General features: G+C 50.3%; 4 protein-coding genes across 9 annotated transcripts; all 4 read right to left on the bottom strand.

Annotated features, from left to right (window-relative positions):
- Positions 1 to 1,294: 1,294 nt before the first annotated feature.
- On the bottom strand, positions 1,295 to 2,625 carry LOC121103210 (keratin-associated protein 4-3-like). The gene has a single exon (XM_040632336.1). The coding sequence runs from the start codon at positions 2,221 to 2,223 to the stop codon at positions 1,663 to 1,665; it is 561 nt and encodes a 186-aa protein (XP_040488270.1). The 5' UTR covers positions 2,224 to 2,625; the 3' UTR covers positions 1,295 to 1,662.
- Positions 2,626 to 6,482: 3,857 nt separating this feature from the next.
- LOC121103211 (keratin-associated protein 4-3-like) lies at positions 6,483 to 7,416 on the bottom strand. The gene has a single exon (XM_040632337.1). The coding sequence runs from the start codon at positions 7,085 to 7,087 to the stop codon at positions 6,527 to 6,529; it is 561 nt and encodes a 186-aa protein (XP_040488271.1). The 5' UTR covers positions 7,088 to 7,416; the 3' UTR covers positions 6,483 to 6,526.
- A 3,850-nt stretch (positions 7,417 to 11,266) lies between these two features.
- Positions 11,267 to 12,261, bottom strand: LOC121103213 (keratin-associated protein 4-3-like). Of its 4 annotated transcripts, XM_040632345.1 has the most exons (3): positions 11,785 to 12,261; positions 11,640 to 11,726; positions 11,267 to 11,558 (listed from the first exon to the last, which is right to left on the bottom strand). In XM_040632345.1, the coding sequence occupies exons 1-3, from the start codon at positions 11,892 to 11,894 to the stop codon at positions 11,339 to 11,341; spliced, it is 417 nt and encodes a 138-aa protein (XP_040488279.1). In that variant the 5' UTR covers positions 11,895 to 12,261; the 3' UTR covers positions 11,267 to 11,338. The 4 variants fall into 4 exon arrangements, with proteins under 4 accessions (XP_040488279.1, XP_040488277.1, XP_040488276.1 ...); XM_040632343.1 differs by having other exon boundaries at positions 11,267 to 11,723; positions 11,842 to 12,261; XM_040632342.1 differs by having other exon boundaries at positions 11,267 to 11,669.
- Positions 12,262 to 16,102: 3,841 nt separating this feature from the next.
- On the bottom strand, positions 16,103 to 16,776 carry LOC121103212 (keratin-associated protein 4-3-like). Of its 3 annotated transcripts, XM_040632339.1 has the most exons (3): positions 16,627 to 16,776; positions 16,477 to 16,566; positions 16,103 to 16,395 (listed from the first exon to the last, which is right to left on the bottom strand). In XM_040632339.1, exons 1-3 carry the CDS (start codon positions 16,734 to 16,736, stop codon positions 16,176 to 16,178), a joined length of 420 nt encoding a protein of 139 aa, XP_040488273.1. In that variant the 5' UTR covers positions 16,737 to 16,776; the 3' UTR covers positions 16,103 to 16,175. The 3 variants fall into 3 exon arrangements, with proteins under 3 accessions (XP_040488273.1, XP_040488274.1, XP_040488272.1); XM_040632340.1 differs by having other exon boundaries at positions 16,103 to 16,388; positions 16,554 to 16,776; XM_040632338.1 differs by having other exon boundaries at positions 16,462 to 16,776.
- Positions 16,777 to 21,059: the final 4,283 nt, after the last annotated feature.

Raw genomic sequence — 21,059 nt, forward strand, 5'->3', positions numbered from 1 at the left:
GTGTCACTCTTCACGTATTGTTGCAGCTGTGCATACTCATTCGCATCCCTTTTTCCATAAATGCCCTGATCCGCACGCTGGCAGAGTATGACTACTCGTGGCTCACACTGTTCACCCACACTGTTCTGCAGGCAATTGTCTCGGCCAGGGGTGGACCACACCTGGAAGTCTGCCCCCTCCATCATTTCTACCCACCAAGGGTTGTCCACGGGTAGTGATAAGTGATGTAGGAGTACATAGGCCCAACCCCTTCGCGTCTAAGAGGAGCAGGCCCGGAACACGGTCCACACCCCTCATCTGTGGGGTCGGAACCTGAGGGTAGAATTGAACTGAAACCACATTTTGCATTCGTTTCCTTTAGACCCCCCTCTTTTGTTTCCCTCCGTTTCTTACTCATTTCTCCTGAGAGGTGTTCCTTCACATCCTGTTTTAGTCTCCGATTTTTGAATGCAACGTTAGAATGACAGTTTGGGACAGGTCCCCTTAAACAGGCCTCCTTAGGGAGACAGTTCCTAAAATGGTGTGCGTGTTACTCACGGGAGCGTGTCCTGTCCCTCAGGATAGAGTGATATTTTAAAAATTGGAGACTACAGTCTAAAAGCAAGTGTGCAAAGAACGGTAAGAAGAAACAGCATACTGTGAAAAGATTAAGTGCATCCATGGAGAATAGGTTCCAAGAGTTGACTGCCACCATTGTTACCATTCCTCTTGTATGGAAATGTTTTGAAGGCACTGATACTGAGATTCAGAACGCTGGTGTTAGGGTGATGTCAGGAGCAGACTCACAAAACAGGGTTTGAGAGCAAGTAGTTGGTTTGGGAGATGATCTCAAGAAGTGCTTAGGGAACCTGAGAAACGATGCAGGGAAGGGATGGGAGCCAAACCAGAGCGATTAAGAGCGCATGACTCCTGTAGGAGCCTGGGGTTCCGCCTGGCTGAGGACCTCTGGTCTCACACGCCCCACTGAAGGGGAAAGAGGCTAGGGGCTTATCCACCAGGTGCTGCCCACTGGTTGAGGACTTCTCCTAGAGACTTACTTTCCCTACCTCTGGCCTGCGAGAGCTTCCTCCGTCACCTAGACAAAGCCCTCCGCAGAGAGCTCCAGGTGCTGGCTGTAGCCCACCAGTGTCAGTGTGAGCACGTGGGAGTGCTGGGGGAATAGCGTGCAAATCTGAAAGTCATCTACTGTGGACTCCTCTTTCTGCAGGGAACACCAGAACCACAATCCGACAGCTACGGGTAACAGTTCATGAGGGAAAACTAATGAGACACAGTGCCCTTCGATCTGTATGCCTGGAGAGTTTAAGATTTATTTAAGATATAGGAACATCTCCATATGAGGAAACCTGGCAGGAAACAAAAATGTGATTGGGATGACATGCTGGTTGACAGATCTCAGAGAACGTTGAAGCTCTGTATTCATTTGGGAGGGAGCTAGTAAGAAGGAGGTGGGGAGGAGGGTGTTGGTGGTGAGGGGCCGTGTTTGGAGGCCAACTCAGTTGAAAAGTCCGCCGGAACTGAGGTTTGACCTCAGTTGGCCTCTCATGATTCAGCTCGCGGTTGGACTACATCAAGAAGATTGGCTGATGAAAGAGAGCGGGGTGCTGGCCAGGATACTCAGCAGCAGAAGCCACTAGAGCAGGTTGGGCAGCAGCAGGTGGTCTAGCAACAGCTGGGGCGGCAGCAGCTGGACACACAGCAGCTGGGGCGGCAGCAGGTGGTCCTGCAGCAGGTGGTCTGGCAGCAGGTGGGGCGGCAGCAGCTAGAGATGCAGCAGCTGGGCCTGCAGCAGCTGGAGCCACCGCAGGAGGGGCGGCAGCAGCTGGAGATGCAGCAGCTGGGGCGGCAGCAGGTGGTCTGGCAGCAGGTGGGGTGGTAGCAGCTAGAGATGCAGCATCTGGGCCTGCAGCAGCTGGAGCCACAGCAGCTGGGGCCACCGCAGGAGGGCCGGCAGCAGCTGGACACACAGCAGCTGGGGCGGCAGCAGGTGGTCCTGCAGCAGGTGGTCTGGCAGCAGGTGGGGCGGCAGCAGCTAGAGATGCAGCAGCTGGGCCTGCAGCAGCTGGAGCCGCAGCAGCTGGAGCCACCGCAGGAGGGGCGGCAGCAGCTGGACACACAGCAGCTGGGGCGGCAGCAGGTGGTCTGGCAGCAGGTGGGGCGGCAGCAGGTCTCCTGGCCACAGCCCTGGTCAGAGCAGACGGAGCCACAACAGGAGTTGACCATGGTGTCAGAGGGTGGAGGTTCTGGGTGGGTTTGCAGGAAAGTGAAGGTCTTGAGTGTGGAGGTCTCCTTGCGCCATGGCCTCTATATACCGCCCGAACAGGGTGGTTTGTCAACACATCTTCCTTGTTGTTGTTTACCTAACATTTAAGTAATTATCAGGTACACAACAGTGTTTGTCTATGTAATGGTTTAAACTCATGGGAAACAAATTTTCTTTTCTAGATGTGATCAATTCTATCTGGCCTCCTTTTTCCTCCTGACTCACACCCACTGGCATCTTCTGGACCGCCGTCTCCTCCTCTTCCTCCACAGAGGGCTGTTATGTGATAGGTGGCCTTTGCAATTACATTTCTTCCTCTCCCCTCCTGGATCCCCTAGCAGGATGGGATCCGGGCCAACACATCTCTGGTCGTGCATTTCTTCCCGTGATCAGCGGGGAGGAAATCCACGCTGCACCGTGTGGCATGTGAGAAGTGGCACAAGACAAGAGGAAAAGGCCCTATATTACGGGTCATTGTTGAGCAATGAGGAAGGGGACAGCTGTCTATGTGTGTGTGATGTTGTTGATCCCTGCCACTGGCATGGGTTTTCCTGGGTGTTTCTACCTTTGGGATCACGTTGTCTACCCTGAAACCGTGGCAGGCCATTGTCTGTACGGTTCCCGTCACTGCCCTGAGTCGTAGTTCATTAAGTGCTAACTTTGCCGTCACATATTTTTCTGTTGCATTTCTCTGGATGGTCTTTACGGTCCGAAAAACTTAGCCTCATTTTTATTCTTATGTCATTCTTAATTGAAAATACTCTTCCACAGAGCAAAAAGGATATGTTGAATAATCAGAAGGTGCCTCTCCTCAGAATTTATCTCCAGAGCTGGGAGATCTATAGCACATGTTTTTTGTTTGTTTGTTTGTCTGTTTGTTTTTTGGTGGGGGGATGCATTTGAAATGTGTATGGATCTTAGTCAAGGTAACTTCATTTAGTTACTATTTCTCCTTCTTCTCCGCTCAGTGATAGTCCAACTTTAGCATGCAGCAAGTCATCGAAAGGGCCTATGAAATCTGTCGGGACAAACGCTACAGGTTGTGATTACACGGGGAGCCTGAGGTTTGGCATTTCTAACAAGTACCCGATGATGTTGGTGCCGAAGGCCCAAGGACCACACTTAGGGACCTACTCGTTCATTCTGTTCATTCGTGCTTTGAGGAAGTTCCTCTATCAAGTTCCTTCCTGTTCCTTTTCAGTTACTGGAAGCAGCGCCCCCCATAGCCACACACACACCCCCTTACCAGCAGTAGACTATGTAAAAAAACATCAGAAGAGCTCGTAGTAGTGTAATGCAACTTCAACAATGGTGTTTAAGGCAAAGTAGCCAAGATGAGAATTTGGTAAAGACAGAGATTTATTCATAAATAAATGGTTTAGTCACTATTTCTTGTTTACATTTCCTGATTGATTTTATATTTTTGGTGGAATGTGCACACATTGAGATTCAAAAAATCCTAAGTGTCGTCCTCCATAGTGATGGATTTTGTTTGATACTCAGAAACCCACCCGTGGAATTCCCACATCTATCAGGATAGAACATTTCCATTATACCAGAAAGTGCCCGCTTGTCCCTTAGTAAGTCCCCACAGCCGTTGAGGCGACTGCCGTTTCAATATGTTTGCTTTTACCGTAGATCTCTTTTGATCTAGAACATCAAACAGACTCTGTGTCTATATCTATGTGTATATCTATGTCGTGTGTGTGTGTGTGTGTGCGTGCGCACACACCCCCGTGTGCCACGTGTGTATTTAAAAGAGCTTACGAATATAAGAACAAAGGCTGAGGTCATTGACCCCCGTAGAAGGTCATGATTCTTGACACAGTTTGTAGACCTCAGGCTATTCTCAGACCCATTAACCCGTCGTCGGAGAGACCAGTCTTCTTGGATGAAGGATCACGGCAAGTGTATATCATCGAATATCCTTGGTCGTTGCCCAAGAATCTATAGCCATTGACCCAGGGCAAGCTGGAATACTCCTATGTTGGCAGGCTGTTGGACATGGGATCTGAATTGAACAGATTGCAGGAGATCCAAAATCTTTCATGGCCCCTGTTTGAATACCCCGTTCTAGATGTTAGAGTGAAAGGAGAAGTTTCCTCATTATCTTCATCCCGGTGATCCATTTGGGGGAATTTGTGGCTCCTTCTACCATAATTGTAGGCTGTGTGCATCTAGGGGTCATGGTTCTAAGAGTGGACAGCTAGCTGGAGGGGGACGTGGTAAAATTCTGATCGGCATGAAAACTCTGGCTGTCACCTTATCCCTTTGGGTTTCTAGTGCCAGGAAATCATCAAGCAAGGAAGGGAGCTATGGGAGCCGTCAGGAAGATGTTTAGCATTGAGGTGATCTGCAGGGGCGTTCTTGGTATTCCACTTTGCAGTATCAACCGCTGATGAGCAAGTAGTGTAGCCTGAAGAGGACATAGGAACGACGGGCTCAGGGCTCTGAGGGATGGGGATGGAGGTCAGTGCCCCAGGCAAGTCAGCTAAAGGAGGCGAGGAGCCACCCACTAACTCCCCTCTTGTAGGTTCTTCTGGAACTTGTGGCAAAGCGCATGGAGGGAGGTTAATGAGGGTAATCCATAGACACGAGCAGAGCTGGAGGTAGCTATGTGATACTCATTCGCATCCCTTTTTCCATAAATGCCCTGATCCGCACGCTAGTGCAGAGTATGGACTACTCGTGGCTCACACTGTTCACCCACACTGTTCTGCAGGCAATTGTCTCGGCCTAGGGGTGGACCACACCTGGAAGTCTGCCCCCTCCATCATTTCTACCCACCAAGGGTTGTCCACGGGTAGTGATAAGTGATGTAGGAGTACATAGGCCCAACCCCTTCGCGTCTAAGAGGAGCAGGCCCGGAACACGGTCCACACCCCTCATCTGTGGGGTCGGAACCTGAGGGTAGAATTGAACTGAAACCACATTTTGCATTCGTTTCCTTTAGACCCCCCTCTTTTGTTTCCCTCCGTTTCTTACTCATTTCTCCTGAGAGGTGTTCCTTACACATCCTGTTTTAGTCTCCGGATTTTTGAATGCAACGTTAGAATGACAGTTTGGGACAGGTCCCCTTAAACAGGCCTCCTTTAGGGAGACAGTTCCTAAAATGGTGTGCCGTGTTACTCACGGGAGCGTGTCCTGTCCCTCAGGATAGAGAGTGATATTTTAAAAATTGGAGACTAATAGTCTAAAAGCAAGTGTGCAAAGAACGGTAAGAAGAAACAGCATACTGTGAAAAGATTAAGTGCATCCATGGAGAATAGGTTCCAAGAGTTGACTGCCACCATTGTTACCATTCCTCTTGTATGGAAATGTTTTGAAGGCACTGATACTGAGATTCAGAACGCTGGTGTTAGGGTGATGTCAGGAGCAGACTCACAAAACAGGGGTTTGAGAGCAAGTAGTTGGTTTGGGAGATGATCTCAAGAAGTGCTGTAGGGAACCTGAGAAACGATGCAGGGAAGGGATGGGAGCCAAACCAGAACGATTTCAAGAGCGCATGACTCCTGTAGGAGCCTGGGGTTCCGTCCTGGCTGAGGACCTCTGGTCTCACACGCCCCACTGAAGGGGAAAGAGGCTAGGGCGCTTATCCACCAGGTGCTGCCCACTGGTTGAGGACTTCTCCTAGAGACTTACTTTCCCTACCTCTGGCCTGCCGAGAGCTTCCTCCGTCACCTAGACAAAGCCCTCCGCAGAGAGCTCCAGGTGCTGGCTGTAGCCCACCAGTGTCAGTGTGAGCACGGGAGTGCTGGGGGAATAGCGGTGCAAATCTGAAAGTCATCTACTGTGGACTCCTCTTTCTGCAGGGAACACCAGAACCACAATCCGACAGCTACGGGTAACAGTTCATGAGGGAAAACTAATGAGACACAGTGCCCTTCGATCTGTATGCCTGGAGAGTTTAAGATTTATTTAAGATATAGGAACATCTCCATATGAGGAAACCTGGCAGGAAACAAAAATGTGATTGGGATGACATGCTGGTTGACAGATCTCAGAGAACGTTGAAGCTCTGTATTCATTTGGGAGGGAGCTAGTAAGAAGGAGGTGGGGAGGAGGGTGTTGGTGGTGAGGGGCCGTGTTTGGAGGCCAACTCAGTTGAAAAGTCCGCCGGAACTGAGGTTTGACCTCAGTTGGCCTCTCATGATTCAGCTCGCGGTTGGACTACATCAAGAAGATTGGCTGATGAAAGAGAGCGGGTGCTCAGGATACTCAGCAGCAGAAGCCACTAGAGCAGGTTGGGCAGCAGCAGGTGGTCTAGCAACAGCTGGGGCGGCAGCAGCTGGACACACAGCAGCTGGGGCGGCAGCAGGTGGTCCTGCAGCAGGTGGTCTGGCAGCAGGTGGGGCGGCAGCAGCTAGAGATGCAGCAGCTGGGCCTGCAGCAGCTGGAGCCACCGCAGGAGGGGCGGCAGCAGCTGGAGATGCAGCAGCTGGGGCGGCAGCAGGTGGTCTGGCAGCAGGTGGGGTGGTAGCAGCTAGAGATGCAGCATCTGGGCCTGCAGCAGCTGGAGCCACAGCAGCTGGGGCCACCGCAGGAGGGCCGGCAGCAGCTGGACACACAGCAGCTGGGGCGGCAGCAGGTGGTCCTGCAGCAGGTGGTCTGGCAGCAGGTGGGGCGGCAGCAGCTAGAGATGCAGCAGCTGGGCCTGCAGCAGCTGGAGCCGCAGCAGCTGGAGCCACCGCAGGAGGGGCGGCAGCAGCTGGACACACAGCAGCTGGGGCGGCAGCAGGTGGTCTGGCAGCAGGTGGGGCGGCAGCAGGTCTCCTGGCCACAGCCCTGGTCAGAGCAGACGGAGCCACAACAGGAGTTGACCATGGTGTCAGAGGGTGGAGGTTCTGGGTGGGTTTGCAGGAAAGTGAAGGTCTTGAGTGTGGAGGTCTCCTTGCGCCATGGCCTCTATATACCGCCCGAACAGGGTGGTTTGTCAACACATCTTCCTTGTTGTTGTTTACCTAACATTTAAGTAATTATCAGGTACACAACAGTGTTTGTCTATGTAATGGTTTAAACTCATGGGAAACAAATTTTCTTTTCTAGATGTGATCAATTCTATCTGGCCTCCTTTTTCCTCCTGACTCACACCCACTGGCATCTTCTGGACCGCCGTCTCCTCCTCTTCCTCCACAGAGGGCTGTTATGTGATAGGTGGCCTTTGCAATTACATTTCTTCCTCCTCCTCCTGGATCCCCTAGCAGGATGGATCCGGGCCAACACATCTCTGGTCGTGCATTTCTTCCGCATCAGCGGGAGGAAATCCCACGTGCACCGTGTGGCATGTGAGAAGTGGCACAAGACAAGAGGAAAAGGCCCTATATTACGGGTCATTGTTGAGCAATGAGGAAGGGGACAGCTGTCTATGTGTGTGTGATGTTGTTGATCCCTGCCACTGGCATGGGTTTTCCTGGGTGTTTCTACCTTTGGGATCACGTTGTCTACCCTGAAACCGTGGCAGGCCATTGTCTGTCGGTTCGCTCACTGCCCTGAGTCGTAGTTCATTAAGTGCTAACTTGTCGTCTCACATATTTTTCTGTTGCATTTCTCTGGATGGTCTTTACGGTCCAAAACTTAGCCTCATTTTTATTCTTATGTCATTCTTAATTGAAAATACTCTTCCACAGAGCAAAAAGGATATGTTGAATAATCAGAAGGTGCCTCTCTCAGAATTTATCTCCAGAGCTGGGAGATCTAAGCACATGTTTTTGTTTGTTTGTTTGTCTGTTTGTTTTTTGGTGGGGGGATGCATTTGAAATGTGTATGGATCTTAGTCAAGGTAACTTCATTTAGTTACTATTTCTCCTTCTTCTCCGCTCAGTGATAGTCCAACTTTAGCATGCAGCAAGTCATCGAAAGGGCCTATGAAATCTGTCGGGACAAACGCTACAGGTTGTGATTACACGGGGAGCCTGAGGTTTGGCATTTCTAACAAGTACCCCGATGATGTTGGTGCCGAAGGCCCAAGGACCACACTTAGGGACCTACTCGTTCATTCTGTTCATTCGTGCTTTGAGGAAGTTCCTCTATCAAGTTCCTTCCTGTTCCTTTTCAGTTACTGGAAGCAGCGCCCCCATAGCCACACACACACCCCTTACCAGCAGTAGACTATGTAAAAACATCAGAAGAGCTCGTAGTAGTGTAATGCAACTTCAACAATGGTGTTTAAGGCAAAGTAGCCAAGATGAGAATTTGAAAGACAGAGATTTATTCATAAATAAATGGTTTAGCACTATTTCTTGTTTACATTTCCTGATTGATTTTATATTTTTGGTGGAATGTGCACACATTGAGATTCAAAAATCCTAAGTGTCGTCCTCCATAGTGAGGATTTTGTTTGATACTCGAAACCCACCCGTGGAATTCCCACATCTATCAGGATAGAACATTTCCATTATACCAGAAAGTGCCGCTTGTCCCTTAGTAAGTCCCCACAGCCGTGAGCGACTGCCGTTCATATGTTTGCTTTTACCGTAGATCTCTTTTGATCTAGAACATCAAACAGACTCTGTGTCTATATCTATGTGTATATCTATGTCGTGTGTGTGTGTGTGTGTGTGCGTGCGCACACACCCCCGTGTGCCACGTGTGTATTTAAAAGAGCTTACGAATATAAGAACAAAGTTAGGTTCAACCCCGTAGAAGGTCATGATTCTTGACACAGTTTGTAGACCTCAGGCTATTCTCAGACCTCTAACCCGTCGTCGAGAGACCAGTCTTCTTGAGGAAGGATCACGGCAAGTGTATATCATCGAAATCCTTGGTCGTTGCCAAGAATCTATAGCCATTGACCCAGGGCAAGCTGGAATAATCCTATGTTGGCAGGCTGTTGGACATGGGATCTGAATTGAACAGATTGCAGGAGATCCAAAATCTTTCATGGCCCCTGTTTGAATACCCCGTTCTAGATGTTAGAGTGAAAGGAGAAGTTTCCTCATTATCTTCATCCCGGTGATCCATTTGGGGGAATTTGTGGCTCCTTCTACCATAATTGTAGGCTGTGTGCATCTAGGGGTCATGGTTCTAAGAGTGGACAGCTAGCTGGAGGGGGACGTGGTAAAATTCTGATCGGCATGAAAACTCTGGCTGTCACCTTATCCCTTTGGGTTTCTAGTGCCAGGAAATCATCAAGCAAGGAAGGGAGCTATGGGAGCCGGCCAGGAAGATGTTTAGCATTGAGGTGATCTGCAGGGGCGTTTCTGGTATTCCACTTTGCAGTATCAACCGCTGATGAGCAAGTAGTGTAGCCTGAAGAGGACATAGGAAAGACGGGCTCAGGGCTCTGAGGGATGGGGATGGAGGTCAGTGCCCCAGGCAAGTCAGCTAAAGGAGGCGAGGAGCCACCCACTAACTCCCTCTTGTAGGTTCTTCTGGAACTTGTGGCAAAGCGCATGGAGGAGGTTAATGAGGGTAATCCATAGACACGAGCAGAGCTGGAGGTAGCTATGTGATACTCATTCGCATCCCTTTTCCATAAATGCCCTGATCCGCACGCTAGTGCAGAGTATGGACTCATCGTGGCTCACACTGTTCACCCACACTGTTCTGCAGGCAATTGTCTCGGCCTAGGGGTGGACCACACCTGGAAGTCTGCCCCTCCATCATTTCTACCCACCAAGGGTTGTCCACGGGTAGTGATAAGTGATGTAGGAGTACATAGGCCCAACCCTTCGCCTAAGAGGAGCAGGCCGAACACGGTCCACACCCCTCATCTGTGGGGTCGGAACCTGAGGGTAGAATTGAACTGAAACCACATTTTGCATTCGTTTCCTTTAGACCCCCTCTTTGTTTCCCTCCTGCTTACTCATTTCTCCTGAGAGGTGTTCCTTACACATCCTGTTTTAGTCTCCGGATTTTTGAATGCAACGGAGAATGACAGTTTGGGACAGGTCCCCTTAAACAGGCCTCCTTTAGGGAGACAGTTCCCAAAATGGTGTGCCGTGTTACTCACGGGAGCGTGTCCTGTCCCTCAGGATAGAGAGTGATATTTTAAAAATTGGAGACTTAGTCTAAAAGCAAGTGTGCAAAGAACGGTAAGAAGAAACAGCATACTGTGAAAAAGAAGTGCATCCATGGAGAATAGGTTCCAAGAGTTGACTGCCACCATTGTTACCATTCCTCTTGTATGGAAATGTTTTGAAGGCACTGATACTGAGATTCAGAACGCTGGTGTTAGGGTGATGTCAGGAGCAGACTCACAAAACAGGGGTTTGAGAGCAAGTAGTTGGTTTGGGAGATGATCTCAAGAAGTGCTGTAGGGAACCTGAGAAACGCATGCAGGAAGGGATGGGAGCCAAACCAGAACGATTTCAAGAGCGCATGACTCCTGTAGGAGCCTGGGGTCCGTCCTGGCTGAGGACCTCTGGTCTCACACGCCCACTGAAGGGGAAAGAGGCTAGGGCGCTTATCCACCAGGTGCTGCCCACTGGTTGAGGACTTCTCCTAGAGACTTACTTTCCTACCTCTGGCCTGCCGAGAGCTTCCTCCGTCACCTAGACAAAGCCCTCCGCAGAGAGCTCCAGGTGCTGGCTGTAGCCCACCAGTGTCAGTGTGAGCACGGGGAGTGCTGGGGGAATAGCGGTGCAAATCTGAAAGTCATCTACTGTGGACTCCTCTTTCTGCAGGGAACACCAGAACCACAATCCGACAGCTACGGGTAACAGTTCATGAGGGAAAACTAATGAGACACAGTGCCTCTGATCTGTATGCCTGGAGAGTTTAAGATTTATTTAAGATATAGGAACATCTCCATATGAGGAAACCTGGCAGGAAACAAAAATGTGATTGGGATGACATGCTGGTTGACAGATCTCAGAGAACGTTGAAGCTCTGTATTCATTTGGGAGGGAGCTAGTAAGAAGGAGGTGGGGAGGAGGGTGTTGGTGGTGAGGGGCCGTGTTTGGAGGCCAACTCAGTTGAAAAGTCCGCCGGAACTGAGGTTTGACCTCAGTTGGCCTCTCATGATTCAGCTCCGTTGACTACATCAAGAAGATTGGCTGATGAAAGAGAGCGGGGTGCTGGCCAGGATACTCAGCAGCAGAAGCCACTAGAGCAGGTTGGGCAGCAGCAGGTGGTCTAGCAACAGCTGGGGCGGCAGCAGCTGGACACACAGCAGCTGGGGCGGCAGCAGGTGGTCCTGCAGCAGGTGGTCTGGCAGCAGGTGGGGCGGCAGCAGCTAGAGATGCAGCAGCTGGGCCTGCAGCAGCTGGAGCCACCGCAGGAGGGGCGGCAGCAGCTGGAGATGCAGCAGCTGGGGCGGCAGCAGGTGGTCTGGCAGCAGGTGGGGTGGTAGCAGCTAGAGATGCAGCATCTGGGCCTGCAGCAGCTGGAGCCACAGCAGCTGGGGCCACCGCAGGAGGGCCGGCAGCAGCTGGACACACAGCAGCTGGGGCGGCAGCAGGTGGTCCTGCAGCAGGTGGTCTGGCAGCAGGTGGGGCGGCAGCAGCTAGAGATGCAGCAGGGCCTGCAGCAGCTGGAGCCGCAGCAGCTGGAGCCACCCAGGAGGGCGGCAGCAGCTGGACACACAGCAGCTGGGGCGGCAGCAGGTGGTCTGGCAGCAGGTGGGGCGGCAGCAGGTCTCCTGGCCACAGCCCTGGTCAGAGCAGACGGAGCCACAACAGGAGTTGACCATGGTGTCAGAGGGTGGAGGTTCTGGGTGGGTTTGCAGGAAAGTGAAGGTCTTGAGTGTGGAGGTCTCCTTGCGCCATGGCCTCTATATACCGCCCGAACAGGGTGGTTTGTCAACACATCTTCCTTGTTGTTGTTTACCTAACATTTAAGTAATTATCAGGTACACAACAGTGTTTGTCTATGTAATGGTTTAAACTCATGGGAAACAAATTTTCTTTTCTAGATGTGATCAATTCTATCTGGCCTCCTTTTTCCTCCTGACTCACACCCACTGGCATCTTCTGGACCGCCGTCTCCTCCTCTTCCTCCACAGAGGGCTGTTATGTGATAGGTGGCCTTTGCAATTACATTTCTTCCTCTCCCCTCCTGGATCCCCTAGCAGGATGGGATCCGGCCAACACATCTCTGGTCGCGCATTTCTTCCCGTGATCAGCGGGAGGAAATCCCACGTGCACCGTGTGGCATGTGAGAAGTGGCACAAGACAAGAGGAAAAGGCCCTATATTACGGGTCATTGTTGAGCAATGAGGAAGGGGACAGCTGTCTATGTGTGTGTGATGTTGTTGATCCCTGCCACTGGCATGGGTTTCCCGTTTCTACCTTTGGGATCACGTTGTCTACCCTGAAACCGTGGCAGGCCATTGTCTGTACGGTTCCACTGCCCTGAGTCGTAGTTCATTAAGTGCTAACTTTGCCGTCACATATTTTTCTGTTGCATTTCTCTGGATGGTCTTTACGGTCCGAAAACTTAGCCTCATTTTTATTCTTATGTCATTCTTAATTGAAAATACTCTTCCACAGAGCAAAAAGGATATGTTGAATAATCAGAAGGTGCCTCTCCTCAGAATTTATCTCCAGAGCTGGGAGATCTATAGCACATGTTTTTTGTTTGTTTGTTTGTCTGTTTGTTTTTTGGTGGGGGGATGCATTTGAAATGTGTATGGATCTTAGTCAAGGTAACTTCATTTAGTTACTATTTCTCCTTCTTCTCCGCTCAGTGATAGTCCAACTTTAGCATGCAGCAAGTCATCGAAAGGGCCTCATGAAATCTGTCGGACAAACGCTACAGGTTGTGATTACACGGGGAGCCTGAGGTTTGGCATTTCTAACAAGTACCCCGATGATGTTGGTGCCGAAGGCCCAAGGACCACACTTAGGGACCTACTCGTTCATTCTGTTCATTCGTGCTTTGAGGAAGTTCCTCTATCAAGTTCCTTCCTGTTCCTTTTCAGTTACTGGAAGCAGCGCCCATAGCCACACACACACACCCCCTTACCAGCAGTAGACTATGTAAAAAAACATCAGAAGAGCTCGTAGTAGTGTAATGCAACTTCAACAATGGTGTTTAAGGCAAAGTAGCCAAGATGAGAATTTGGTAAAGACAGAGATTTATTCATAAATAAATGGTTTAGTCACTATTTCTTGTTTACATTTCCTGATTGATTTTATATTTTTGGTGGAATGTGCACACATTGAGATTCAAAAAATCCTAAGTGTCGTCCTCCATAGTGATGGATTTTGTTTGATACTCAGAAACCCACCCGTGGAATTTTACATCTATCAGGATAGAACATTTCCATTATACCAGAAAGTGCCCGCTTGTCCCTTAGTAAGTCCCCACAGCCGTTGAGGCGACTGCCGTTTCAATATGTTTGCTTTTACCGTAGATCTCTTTTGATCTAGAACATCAAACAGACTCTGTGTCTATATCTATGTGTATATCTATGTCGTGTGTGTGTGTGTGTGTGTGCGTGCGCACACACCCCCGTGTGCCACGTGTGTATTTAAAAGAGCTTACGAATATAAGAACAAAGGCTGAGGTCATTGACCCCCGTAGAAGGTCATGATTCTTGACACAGTTTGTAGACCTCAGGCTATTCTCAGACCCATTAACCCGTCGTCGGAGAGACCAGTCTTCTTGGATGAAGGATCACGGCAAGTGTATATCATCGAATATCCTTGGTCGTTGCCCAAGAATCTATAGCCATTGACCCAGGGCAAGCTGGAATACTCCTATGTTGGCAGGCTGTTGGACATGGGATCTGAATTGAACAGATTGCAGGAGATCCAAAATCTTTCATGGCCCCTGTTTGAATACCCCGTTCTAGATGTTAGAGTGAAAGGAGAAGTTTCCTCATTATCTTCATCCCGGTGATCCATTTGGGGGAATTTGTGGCTCCTTCTACCATAATTGTAGGCTGTGTGCATCTAGGGGTCATGGTTCTAAGAGTGGACAGCTAGCTGGAGGGGGACGTGGTAAAAAAAATCTGATCGGCATGAAAACTCTGGCTGTCACCTTATCCCTTTGGGTTTCTAGTGCCAGGAAATCATCAAGCAAGGAAGGGAGCTATGGGAGCCGTCAGGAAGATGTTTAGCATTGAGGTGATCTGCAGGGGCGTTCTTGGTATTCCACTTTGCAGTATCAACCGCTGATGAGCAAGTAGTGTAGCCTGAAGAGGACATAGGAACGACGGGCTCAGGGCTCTGAGGGATGGGGATGGAGGTCAGTGCCCCAGGCAAGTCAGCTAAAGGAGGCGAGGAGCCACCCACTAACTCCCCTCTTGTAGGTTCTTCTGGAACTTGTGGCAAAGCGCATGGAGGGAGGTTAATGAGGGTAATCCATAGACACGAGCAGAGCTGGAGGTAGCTATGTGATACTCATTCGCATCCCTTTTTCCATAAATGCCCTGATCCGCACGCTAGTGCAGAGTATGGACTACTCGTGGCTCACACTGTTCACCCACACTGTTCTGCAGGCAATTGTCTCGGCCTAGGGGTGGACCACACCTGAAGTCTGCCCTCCATCATTTCTACCCACCAAGGGTTGTCCACGGGTAGTGATAAGTGATGTAGGAGTACATAGGCCCAACCCTTCGGTCTAAGAGGAGCAGGCCCGAACACGGTCCACACCCCTCATCTGTGGGGTCGGAACCTGAGGGTAGAATTGAACTGAAACCACATTTTGCATTCGCTTTCCTTTAGACCCCTCTTTTGTTTCCTCCGTTTCTTACTCATTTCTCCTGAGAGGTGTTCCTTACACATCCTGTTTTAGCTCTCGGATTTTTGAATGCAACGTTAGAATGACAGTTTGGGACAGGTCCCCTTAAACAGGCCTCCTAGGAGACAGTTCCTAAAATGGTGTGCCGTGTTACTCACGGGAGCGTGTCGTGTCCCTCAGGATAGAGAGTGATATTTTAAAAATTGGAGACTAGTAGTCTAAAAGCAAGTGTGCAAAGAACGGTAAGAAGAAACAGCATACTGTGAAAAGATTAAGTGCATCCATGGAGAATAGGTTCCAAGAGTTGACTGCACCATTGTTACCATTCCTCTTGTATGGAAATGTTTTGAAGGCACTGATACTGAGATTCAGAACGCTGGTGTTAGGGTGATGTCAGGAGCAGACTCACAAAACAGGGGTTTGAGAGCAAGTAGTTGGTTTGGGAGATGATCTCAAGAAGTGCTGTAGGGAACCTGAGAAACGATGCAGGGAAGGGATGGGAGCCAAACAGAACGATTTCAAGAGCGCATGACTCCTGTAGGAGCCTGGGGTTCCGTCCTGGCTGAGGACCTCTGGTCTCACACGCCCCACTGAAGGGGAAAGAGGCTAGGGCTTATCCACAGGTGCTGCCCACTGGTTGAGGACTTCTCCTAGAGACTTACTTTCCCTACCTCTGGCCTGCCGGAGCTTCCTCCGTCACCTAGACAAAGCCCCCGCAGAGAGCTCCAGGTGCTGGCTGTAGCCCACCAGTGTCAGTGTGAGCACGGGGAGTGCTGGGGAATAGCGGTGCAAATCTGAAAGTCATCTACTGTGGACTCCTCTTTCTGCAGGGAACACCAGAACCACAATCCGACAGCTACGGGTAACAGTTCATGAGGGAAAACTAATGAGACACAGTGCCCTTCGATCTGTATGCCTGGAGAGTTTAAGATTTATTTAAGATATAGGAACATCTCCATATGAGGAAACCTGGCAGGAAACAAAAATGTGATTGGGATGACATGCTGGTTGACAGATCTCAGAGAACGTTGAAGCTCTGTATTCATTTGGGAGGGAGCTAGTAAGAAGGAGGTGGGGAGGAGGGTGTTGGTGGTGAGGGGCCGTGTTTGGAGGCCAACTCAGTTGAAAAGTCCGCCGGAACTGAGGTTTGACCTCAGTTGGCCTCTCATGATTCAGCTCGCGGTTGGACTACATCAAGAAGATTGGCTGATGAAAGAGAGCGGGGTGCTGGCCAGGATACTCAGCAGCAGAAGCCACTAGAGCAGGTTGGGCAGCAGCAGGTGGTCTAGCAACAGCTGGGGCGGCAGCAGCTGGACACACAGCAGCTGGGGCGGCAGCAGGTGGTCCTGCAGCAGGTGGTCTGGCAGCAGGTGGGGCGGCAGCAGCTAGAGATGCAGCAGCTGGGCCTGCAGCAGCTGGAGCCACCGCAGGAGGGGCGGCAGCAGCTGGAGATGCAGCAGCTGGGGCGGCAGCAGGTGGTCTGGCAGCAGGTGGGGTGGTAGCAGCTAGAGATGCAGCATCTGGGCCTGCAGCAGCTGGAGCCACAGCAGCTGGGGCCACCGCAGGAGGGCCGGCAGCAGCTGGACACACAGCAGCTGGGGCGGCAGCAGGTGGTCCTGCAGCAGGTGGTCTGGCAGCAGGTGGGGCGGCAGCAGCTAGAGATGCAGCAGCTGGGCCTGCAGCAGCTGGAGCCGCAGCAGCTGGAGCCACCGCAGGAGGGGCGGCAGCAGCTGGACACACAGCAGCTGGGGCGGCAGCAGGTGGTCTGGCAGCAGGTGGGGCGGCAGCAGGTCTCCTGGCCACAGCCCTGGTCAGAGCAGACGGAGCCACAACAGGAGTTGACCATGGTGTCAGAGGGTGGAGGTTCTGGGTGGGTTTGCAGGAAAGTGAAGGTCTTGAGTGTGGAGGTCTCCCTTGCGCCATGGCCTCTATACCGCCCCGAACAGGGTGGTTTGTCAACATCTTTCCTTGTTGTTGTTTACCTAACATTTAAGTAATTATCAGGTACACAACAGTGTTTGTCTATGTAATGGTTTAAACTCATGGGAAACAAATTTTCTTTTCTAGATGTGATCAATTCTATCTGGCCTCCTTTTTCCTCCTGACTCACACCCACTGGCATCTTCTGGACCGCCGTCTCCTCCTCTTCCTCCACAGAGGGCTGTTATGTGATAGGTGGCCTTTGCAATTACATTTCTTCCTCTCCCCTCCTGGATCCCCTAGCAGGATGGGATCCGGGCCAACACATCTCTGGTCGTGCATTTCTTCCCGTGATCAGCGGGGAGGAAATCCCACGTGCACCGTGTGGCATGTGAGAAGTGGCACAAGACAAGAGGAAAAGGCCCTATATTACGGGTCATTGTTGAGCAATGAGGAAGGGGACAGCTGTCTATGTGTGTGTGATGTTGTTGATCCCTGCCACTGGCATGGGTTTTCCTGGGTGTTTCTACCTTTGGGATCACGTTGTCTACCCTGAAACCGTGGCAGGCCATTGTCTGTACGGTTCCCGTCACTGCCCTGAGTCGTAGTTCATTAAGTGCTAACTTTGCCGTCACATATTTTTCTGTTGCATTTCTCTGGATGGTCTTTACGGTCCGAAAAACTTAGCCTCATTTTTATTCTTATGTCATTCTTAATTGAAAATACTCTTCCACAGAGCAAAAAGGATATGTTGAATAATCAGAAGGTGCCTCTCCTCAGAATTTATCTCCAGAGCTGGGAGATCTATAGCACATGTTTTTTGTTTGTTTGTTTGTCTGTTTGTTTTTTGGTGGGGGGATGCATTTGAAATGTGTATGGATCTTAGTCAAGGTAACTTCATTTAGTTACTATTTCTCCTTCTTCTCCGCTTAGTGATAGTCCAACTTTAGCATGCAGCAAGTCATCGAAAGGGCCTATGAAATCTGTCGGGACAAACGCTACAGGTTGTGATTACACGGGAGCCTGAGGTTTGGCATTTCTAACAAGTACCCGATGATGTTGGTGCCGAAGGCCCAAGGACCACACTAGGGACCTACTCGTTCATTCTGTTCATTCGTGCTTTGAGGAAGTTCCTCTATCAAGTTCCTTCCTGTTCCTTTAGTACTGGAAGCAGCGCCCCCAAGCACACACACACACCCCCTTACCAGCAGTAGACTATGTAAAAACATCAGAAGAGCTCGTAGTAGTGTAATGCAACTTCAACAATGGTGTTTAAGGCAAAGTAGCCAAGATGAGAATTTGGTAAAGACAGAGATTTATTCATAAATAAATGGTTTAGTCATTTCTTGTTTACATTTCCTGATTGATTTTATATTTTTGGTGGAATGTGCACACATTGAGATTCAAAAATCCTAAGTGTCGCCTCCATAGTGATGGATTTTGTTTGATACTCAGAAACCCACCCGTGGAATTCCCACATCTATCAGGATAGAACATTTCCATTATACCAGAAAGTGCCCGCTTGTCCCTGTAAGTCCCCACAGCCGTGAGGCGACTGTCGCTTCAATATGTTTGCTTTTACCGTAGATCTCTTTTGATCTAGAACATCAAACAGACTCTGTGTCTATATCTATGTGTATATCTATGTCGTGTGTGTGTGTGTGTGTGTGTGCGTGCGCACACACCCCCGTGTGCCACGTGTGTATTTAAAAGAGCTTACGAATATAAGAACAAAGGCTGAGGCTCTGACCCCGTAGAAGGTCATGATTCTTGACACAGTTTGTAGACCTCAGGCTATTCTCAGACCCATTAACCCGTCGTCGGAGAGACCAGTCTTCTTGGATGAAGGATCACGGCAAGTGTATATCATCGGTATCCTTGGTCGCGCTGCAAGAATCTATAGCCATTGACCCAGGGCAAGCTGGAATACTCCTATGTTGGCAGGCTGTTGGACATGGGATCTGAATTGAACAGATTGCAGGAGATCCAAAATCTTTCATGGCCCCTGTTTGAATACCCCGTTCTAGATGTTAGAGTGAAAGGAGAAGTTTCCTCATTATCTTCATCCCGGTGATCCATTTGGGGGAATTTGTGGCTCCTTCTACCATAATTGTAGGCTGTGTGCATCTAGGGGTCATGGTTCTAAGAGTGGACAGCTAGCTGGAGGGGGACGTGGTAAAATTCTGATCGGCATGAAAACTCTGGCTGTCACCTTATCCCTTTGGGTTTCTAGTGCCAGGAAATCATCAAGCAAGGAAGGGAGCTATGGGAGCCGTCAGGAAGATGTTTAGCATTGAGGTGATCTGCAGGGCGTTTGGTATTCCACTTTGCAGTATCAACCGCTGATGAGCAAGTAGTGTAGCCTGAAGAGGACATAGGAACGACGGGCTCAGGGCTCTGAGGGATGGGGATGGAGGTCAGTGCCCCAGGCAAGTCAGCTAAAGGAGGCGAGGAGCCACCCACTAACTCCCCTCTTGTAGGTTCTTCTGGAACTTGTGGCAAAGCGCATGGAGGGAGGTTAATGAGGGTAATCCATAGACACGAGCAGAGCTGGAGGTGCTATGTGATACTCATTCGCATCCCTTTTTCCATAATGCCCTGATCCGCACGCGTCGATATAGACATGTGAGCTCACACTGTTCACCCACACTGTTCTGCAGGCAATTGTCTCGGCCTAGGGGTGACCTGGAAGTCTGCCCTCCATCATTTCTACCCCACCAAGGGTTGTCCACGGGTAGTGATGCAAGTGATGTAGGAGTACATAGGCCCAACCCTTCGCCTAAGAGGAGCAGGCGCCCGAACACGGTCCACCCTCATCTGTGGGGTCGGAACCTGGTGGTAGAATTGAACTGAAACCACATTTTGCATTCGTTTCCTTTAGACCCCCCTCTTTTGTTTCCCTCCGTTTCTTACTCATTTCTCCTGAGAGGTGTTCCTTACACATCCTGTTTTAGTCTCCGGATTTTTGAATGCAACGTTAGAATGACAGTTTGGGACAGGTCCCCTTAAACAGGCCTCCTTTAGGGAGACAGTTCCTAAAATGGTGTGCCGTGTTACTCACGGGAGCGTGTCCTGTCCCTCAGGATAGAGAGTGATATTTTAAAAATTGGAGACTAATAGTCTAAAAGCAAGTGTGCAAAGAACGGTAAGAAGAAACAGCATACTGTGAAAAGATTAAGTGCATCCATGGAGAATAGGTTCCAAGAGTTGACTGCCACCATTGTTACCATTCCTCTTGTATGGAAATGTTTTGAAGGCACTGATACTGAGATTCAGAACGCTGGTGTTAGGGTGATGTCAGGAGCAGACTCACAAAACAGGGGTTTGAGAGCAAGTAGTTGGTTTGGGAGATGATCTCAAGAAGTGCTGTAGGGAACCTGAGAAACGATGCAGGGAAGGGATGGGAGCCAAACCAGAACGATTTCAAGAGCGCATGACTCCTGTAGGAGCCTGGGGTTCCGTCCTGGCTGAGGACCTCTGGTCTCACACGCCCCACTGAAGGGGAAAGAGGCTAGGGCGCTTATCCACCAGGTGCTGCCCACTGGTTGAGGACTTCTCCTAGAGACTTACTTTCCCTACCTCTGGCCTGCCGAGAGCTTCCTCCGTCACCTAGACAAAGCCCTCCGCAGAGAGCTCCAGGTGCTGGCTGTAGCCCACCAGTGTCAGTGTGAGCACGGGGAGTGCTGGGGGAATAGCGGTGCAAATCTGAAAGTCATCTACTGTGGACTCCTCTTTCTGCAGGGAACACCAGAACCACAATCCGACAGCTACGGGTAACAGTTCATGAGGGAAAACTAATGAGACACAGTGCCCTTCGATCTGTATGCCTGGAGAGTTTAAGATTTATTTAAGATATAGGAACATCTCCATATGAGGAAACCTGGCAGGAAACAAAAATGTGATTGGGATGACATGCTGGTTGACAGATCTCAGAGAACGTTGAAGCTCTGTATTCATTTGGGAGGGAGCTAGTAAGAAGGAGGTGGGGAGGAGGGTGTTGGTGGTGAGGGGCCGTGTTTGGAGGCCAACTCAGTTGAAAAGTCCGCCGGAACTGAGGTTTGACCTCAGTTGGCCTCTCATGATTCAGCTCGCGGTTGGACTACATCAAGAAGATTGGCTGATGAAAGAGAGCGGGGTGCTGGCCAGGATACTCAGCAGCAGAAGCCACTAGAGCAGGTTGGGCAGCAGCAGGTGGTCTAGCAACAGCTGGGGCGGCAGCAGCTGGACACACAGCAGCTGGGGCGGCAGC

Source organism: Ursus maritimus, unplaced genomic scaffold, assembly GCF_017311325.1.
Source record: "Ursus maritimus isolate PB19 unplaced genomic scaffold, ASM1731132v1 scaffold_173, whole genome shotgun sequence".
In the NCBI taxonomy this organism is placed as follows: domain Eukaryota; kingdom Metazoa; phylum Chordata; class Mammalia; order Carnivora; family Ursidae; genus Ursus; species Ursus maritimus.